General features: G+C 52.1%; 1 protein-coding gene across 2 annotated transcripts in view; it reads right to left on the reverse strand.

The window, feature by feature from the left end:
• Positions 1–425: 425 nt before the first annotated feature.
• LOC108802082 (voltage-gated potassium channel subunit beta-3) overlaps positions 426–6,730 on the reverse strand; it is a 52,088-nt gene continuing 45,783 nt past the window's right edge. For both annotated transcript variants that reach the window (XM_018573978.1, XM_018573977.1), the window contains 5 exons: positions 4,841–4,961; positions 3,897–3,991; positions 1,819–1,939; positions 1,648–1,736; positions 426–803 (listed from right to left, as the gene is read on the reverse strand). In XM_018573978.1, coding sequence (XP_018429480.1) covers positions 714–803; positions 1,648–1,736; positions 1,819–1,939; positions 3,897–3,991; positions 4,841–4,961 — 516 coding nt within the window. In that variant the 3' untranslated portion in view covers positions 426–713. The remainder of the gene's footprint in view (positions 804–1,647; positions 1,737–1,818; positions 1,940–3,896; positions 3,992–4,840; positions 4,962–6,730) is intronic.

Here is a 6,730-nt window from a genome sequence, read left to right on the forward strand (position 1 = left end):
AGGTTAGGGATGTGTAACCACAGAAAACCAACATGAAGGCATAATGGGATGTTGCAGACTTTGTGCCATCCCTACTAAGCTGGCAGAGAATATCCTCCTCCTGCAGGGTGATACAGACAGAAGGGAGCTATGAGTCTGTCCTCCTCCTGCAGGGTGATACAGACAGAAGGGAGCTATGAGTCTGTCCTCCTCCTGCAGGGTGACACAGAGAGAAGGGAGCTATGGCTATATTTAGTACCTTGTGTAAAGGCCGTGAAGGGTGAATGGAGATGGGAACCCGGGTGTTGAGATCTTGCCACCAGAGTCCCCATGAGATTTATTCTAGAGGGTAATTCAGCCCAGCTGTGATCACCCAAAACTGATATGTCGCTGTGATTCAGAGAAGAGCCATGAAGATACAATAGATAGGGACTCTGTTAGTCCCGCTCATACTAAACCTTGACCAATCATTGATGTCCTTTTCTCCGCTTTGCTAGATACGTCTTCAATCCTTTGCCCCTCCCCTTGCAGGTTGTCGTGGAGTAATGCATGTACTGACCACAGAGAACTAAGCAGGCAGCTGATTTTTCCTCCCCTTATTGCTGGTTGAATGTTCTCCCGCTCTCTCAGCGCTGCCAGAGTGGGGGAACCATGCACGAGGTGAGCGTAATGTGTCCTTCGCCCCCCATGCCTCGGAGAACACGCGGCGGTTCCAGGGTGTGCCGAGGAGCTCCTCATGCACGCGAGTCTTTCTTTATGTTGGGCTTGTTGCCGAGGATTTGGTCGATCTCAGTTATGATCTGTGGCGTCAGCTGGGACAGAACCTGAAACGTAGAGACAAAGTATAAATGTCGTCTCTGGTAGTCGGGTCTGGAGCTTCGGTGAACGCCAACCAGCATTGAGTCAATGAGAGAATCTCTGGTCTTATGGTAGATGGACGTCTCGATCTCAGGCCCAGCCGACCGATCCCTGGCCTTCTGACCATTTCACGTTGTATATTTGTGTGAATTCCTTTCAGACTCCGGCCCCCCTAAAGCAGATTTCTTAACCCTGTTTTGGAGACACTAACACTCACCTTACCCGAGGTGATCCCAAGAAAACCTCACCCCCCCTCCACTCATGGAACCTTGCCTGTAAACCTGACACTGGTCCTTGGTGTAACAATAATCCTCTAAAACTAAATCTGCCGTTCTCCACAACCCTCATCCTAACACTAACCCCCCCATAACCCTAACATAAACCTGAAGGTCTGAAGAGGAGGGTGGGGTCTGAAGGGGAGGCTGGGGTCTGAAGGGGAGGCTGGGGTCTGAAGGGGAGGCTGGGGTCTGAAGGTCAGGCTGGGGTCTGAAGGGGAGGCTGGGGTCTGAAGGGGAGGGTGGGGTCTGAAGGGGAGGCTGGGGTCTGAAGGTCAGGCTGGGGTCTGAAGGGGAGGCTGGGGTCTGAAGGGGAGGGTGGGGTCTGAAGGGGAGGCTGGGGTCTGAAGGGGAGGCTGGGGTCTGAAGGGGAGGCTGGGGTCTGAAGGTCAGGCTGGGGTCTGAAGGGGAAGGTGGGGTCTGAAGGGGAAGGTGGGGTCTGAAGGGGAGGCTGGGGTCTGAAGGGGAGGCTGGGGTCTGAAGGGGAGGCTGGGGTCTGAAGGGGAGGCCGGAGTTCTGCTTTAAGTGGTCTTACCTGAATGGATCCCAGATTCTCGATAAACTGGTCACAAGTGGAGACGCCCAACAGCACAGAACTCACCCCCTCGCTGCGCAGGCACCATGCTGGCAAAACAGAGAGTCCGGTCATGACATATAATAGGAAGCACAAGGACAAGAAGGTGAACCCGTAGGACCACTCTCTTACCGATAGCCAGCTGGGTGACGGTGCAGTTGAGACGCTCGGCGATGGGGTGGAGCTCTTTTACCTTGGAGTGCTGCTTCTTGCCTTCCTCGCTCCCAGCCTTCTCTTTCAGCCAGTGGTATCCCTGAACAAAAATACATCAATGCCAGGGCTGCCACCAAGGGAGAAGGAATGGACACTATTGTAGTCAGACCGGGCTAATGGATCATCCAGAAGGCAACCTGGAGGCCCAGGGGATGCCCTAGATGTGTGTTGGGACTACAGAACACCACCACCTCCTCTTTTCCATACATAGGGAGCTAATAAGAGAAGTTCATTATTGGGGTTTACATACACTTTAAGAACCCCTGGCCTCTACGTGATATGTCCCTAAAGGAGGACACTGATAGCAATGTGTGGCCTCTTGTAGGGATGGCTGATACCAGTATCCGTATCGGTGCCAACACCGGGAATTCTCTCAATTGTTCGTACTCATAACAATGCCCCGATACCAAAAACCAATAACACTGCTTTACATGTTCAAACTGATTCGGCTGCCTTAGGTCCCCGCACTTGTTGGGGACCACCAGGAGCCTTCTTGGGAACCGCAAGGCAACTGTTAACAGCACTTCCACCGGCCCGCACATCTCCCCCTCTTGAGAGCTTCTGAACCCATCCACAACCCTTCTGAGACTCTCCGCACCCCTCCTGAGACCCTCCACACCTCTACTCAGACCCTCCGCACACCTCCTGAGACATTCCACACCCCTGCTTAGACCCTCCACACCCCTCCCAAGACCCTCCGGATCCCTCCTGAGACCCTCCGCACCCCTCCTGAGATGCTCTACACCCCTGGTGAGACCCTCCACACCCCTCCCGAGACCCTCCGCACCCCTCGAGAGACCCCCCGCACCCCTCCTGAGACCCTCCGCACCCCTCCTGAGACCCTCTCAGATTTGTAGTCCTCTATAGCTGATGGTATTATTCTGCATTGCTCTATAATGTATTGCTGGGATTTGTAGTCCCTCTACAGCTTGGAGTCAGTGGCAGAACTACCAGGGGAGCAGCAGTTGTAGCTGTGACTGGGCCCTGGTGCTCCACCACTGTCCTAAATATGTCTGTATTGTTTTAGAATGATTGTCACATGACACTGAAAATAAGGTCTCAGTAATTGGTATCGGGAAGTACTTGAGGAGAAGTATCGGTAATTGGTATCGGGGAGTACTTGAGGAGAAGTATCAGTAATTGGTATCGGGGAGTACGTGAGGAGAAGTATCGGTAATTGGTATCGGTTAGTACTTGAGGAGAAGTATCGGTAATTGGTATCGGGGAGTACTTGTGGAGAAGTATCGGTAATTGGTATCGGTTAGTACTTGAGGAGAAGTATCGGTAATTGGTATTGGTTAGTACTTGAGGAGAAGTATCAGTACTCGTACTCGGTCTAGAATAATTGGTATCGGTGCATTCCTAGATTCTTCTCATAGAAATGTATGGATCTGAGTTCTCTGTTTCCATTGAATGTTAGAAGTCGGAGTAAATAATGAACAAACATAAACCAATAGAACTGGCTTGTTGGGATCTCCCTGGCATTGGTGTGCCAGGCCACCACCGTGATTGTCTCTTCTCTCCTAGTCACACTGCTTATATAATGTACAACCCTCCATGTCCATCCAGCCCGTGTCCATCCAGCCCGGGTCCATCCAGCCCGTGTCCATCCAACCCACGTCCATCCATCCAGCCTACGTCCATCCAGCACGTGTCCATCCAGCCCACGTCCATCCAGCCCACGTCCATCCAGCCCGTGTCCATCCAGCCCGTGTCCATACAGCCAGTGTCCATCCAGCCAGTGTCCATCCAGCACGTGTCCATCCAGCACGTGTCCATCCAGCACGTGTCCATCCAGCACGTGTCCATCCAGCCAGTGTCCATGCAGCCAGTGTCCATCCAGCCAGTGTCCATCCAGCCAGTGTCCATACAGCCAGTGTCCATACAGCCCACCTCCATCCAGCCCAGGTCCATCCAGCCCAGGTCCTTCCAGCCCACCTCCATCCAGCCCACGTCCATCCAGCCCACATCCATACAGCCCACGTCCATCCAGTTACCTTGCAAGAAGCTCTGGATTTTTCGGGGATGGTGTCGGCGTATTTCCCGGTGATCAGTCCGCAGGCCAGTGGAGACCACGTCATGGAGCCCACACCTGGAAGAGAACATTGAAGTGTGAGGTCTCCTCAGCAGAACCCTCAGCAATGTATTCCAGAGCTGCAGATATCATGGATGGGAGATCATTTGTATCAGTCACTCTGCTCTCCTCCACCCCAGTGTCCTGACCAAGGCTCACCTGGAGTGTGTGGGAATATTCTACCATTGCATACCTACTATTACATCTCTGCATGTGGAGTATATAACGTACATCACACCTTCAGAGTGAGTGTAACATACTGCACAGTGTATATAGTGAGCCAGTCTGGAGTATGTCACATCCCGCAAAAGGTACAGAGTGGAGCAGTCCGGGGTATGTCACATTATATGGAGAAGGCCAGTTCGGAGTATGCCACTTATAGCACAGTATATGGGGTGGGGAAGTAGAGAGCATGGCACCCAAAGCACAGTATATGGACCCAGCCAGCCCAGAGTATGTCACATAGCACAGTATATGGATTCACCTAGAGTGTGTCCCTTTATAGCACAGTATATGAACTCGCCCAGCCCAGAGTGTGTCCCTTTATAGCACAGTATATGGACCCGGCCAGCCCAGAGTGTGTCCCTTTATAGCACAGTATGTGGACCCAGCCAGCCCAGAGTATGTCCCTTTATAGCACAGTATATGGACCCGGCCAGCCCAGAGTGTGTCACTCATAGCACAGTATATGGACTCGCCCTGCTCAGAGTGTGTCCCTTTGTAGCACAGTATATGGACTCGCCCAGCCCAGAGTGTGTCCCTTTATAGCACAGTATATGGACCCGGCCAGCCCAGAGTGTGTCCCTTTGTAGCACAGTATATGGACCCGGCCATCTCTCTCCCCGGTACACAGAGGTAAGTACTCACCGATCTTATGATACAGCTCCGGCATTTGGGTCTCCACCTTCTCCCGCTGGAAGAGGTGATATTCGGCTTGCTCGCACACCGGAGGGATGAGATTGAACTGACGCGCCACGGAATACGCTTCCTGCCAGATCAGAGACAGCAGAGAAGGGTCAGAAACATGGGATATCGGGGGCCACAGTCCGATCCTTCATATTCTTATCACATACCAACATTGGGAATGTCACAGAGCTCCTCGGAGGTTGGCACGGGGCGGGGCTTAGGAACAATGAACGGTCACCAGTCTGCACTTTCAGAGGGTCAGGTGACCTCAGGCTACTTATAAATTACTGGGCCCCTGTGCTTCTCTGTGCAATGCAGGCTGGTGGGAGGAGCCAGCAGGGTGCTGTATATAGCTTCCTGAACACATCACAGCACCCTGCCTCAGTGCGTCTCTCAAGAACCATCAGTTCTGATGCAGGCAGTGGGCCGCCTCTTAGGAGGAGTTATGCAAATAGCAAAATTACTTGATGGGTGGGTGTCAGTCTGGAGGAGTGGGCGTTCCCAGGTAGGCTGCATTTGCAAAGGTAACGCCTACATGTGATGCTGCGCCTCCATGATTGACAGAACTGAGATCCAATTTTAAAAAGGGGCGGGGCAAGGGGCAGTCAGGCTGGGGAGGAAAGAGTGAGATGCCTGGAAATGAGGTGGGCTCTCTCTGACTTGTATTTGCATGCAGACCACCCTTGGTGACAACCACATTTAATGCTGAGCCTCCATGATTGACAGAACTGAGATCCAATGAATGAAAGAGGCGGGGCCATGGACAGTCAGGCTGGGGAGGAAAGCACTAGATGATGCCAGGAAATGAGGCAGGCTCTATCTGCCTTGTATCTGCATGCAGGCCACCCTTGGTGACGCTCCCATGTGAAGCTGAGCCTTTATGATTGACAGAACTGAGATCCAATGAATGAAAGGGGCGGGGCAAGGGGCAGTCAGGCTGGGGTGGAAAGAGGGAGATGATGCCATGAAATGAGGCAGGCTCTCTCTGACCTGCTGTGGCTACTGATGCACATTGTGAGAAGCTCACAGTGTGCAGTGAAATCAGAGGAAACCATTGCTGTCCAGGAGAGGAGCCGGGAACAGGAGGCTGAGGTTCACCTTTAAGTACATAGTTATCCTTTAAATACCTCTCAGCCTATTGATAAAAATAAACAATTCTCCCTCTTTGCACCTTTTTTTTTTATTTCGCAAGTGTCGCCCCAGTTCTTTTCTTTACAGGCAGATCTGAGAAGGCGCAGAGATTTGTTAAAATTTGTTAAAAACAACAGCAGAGCCGTGTAAAGGAAGTGAGAAAGTAGCACCGCGCTGGTGACCTGGGAATGAAAATCCCCGGGGAGGCGTCCTATCAGCTTTGGCCAGCAGGTGGCGCTGTCTCATCAGCTTTCTATGCAGCACAGTCAGCCCTTTACACATAAACCTGCCGTGCCCCTCCTGACCTCCTTCCGAATTGCTCCAGGCCCGCTTGGTCACGCTGACCCCCTCTCTGGTTTCAATGCTCTGCATTCTTTCCCACAATGCCCCACTCTCAGAAACACGCGGCTGCGTTCTTAGGATGTAAAGAATACATTGCATCCCGAAAAATGAATACATTGTATCCGCTGTGATGCTGCCCTTAACCCTTTCGCTGCCGGGGCTGTTTTTGAATTTTATTTTGCACATTTTAGGCCTGAAGAATCCCCGAAAGATGTTCTAAAAGCAGAGACCCCGGAGAATAAAGGGTCTGGTATGACTTTTAGGGGGAGCCCCACGCTTTGTTTTAAAAATGGGGTCCCTCCTAACATTCCTACCAGACCTAAAGGGTCTGGCATTGTTTGGGAGGGGGAGCCGCACGGTTTAAGAGTTAAAAAAAAA

The sequence above is a fragment of the Nanorana parkeri genome, unplaced genomic scaffold, assembly GCF_000935625.1.
Source record: "Nanorana parkeri isolate BGI_ZX_2015 unplaced genomic scaffold, ASM93562v1 scaffold2654, whole genome shotgun sequence".
NCBI classification, from domain to species: domain Eukaryota; kingdom Metazoa; phylum Chordata; class Amphibia; order Anura; family Dicroglossidae; genus Nanorana; species Nanorana parkeri.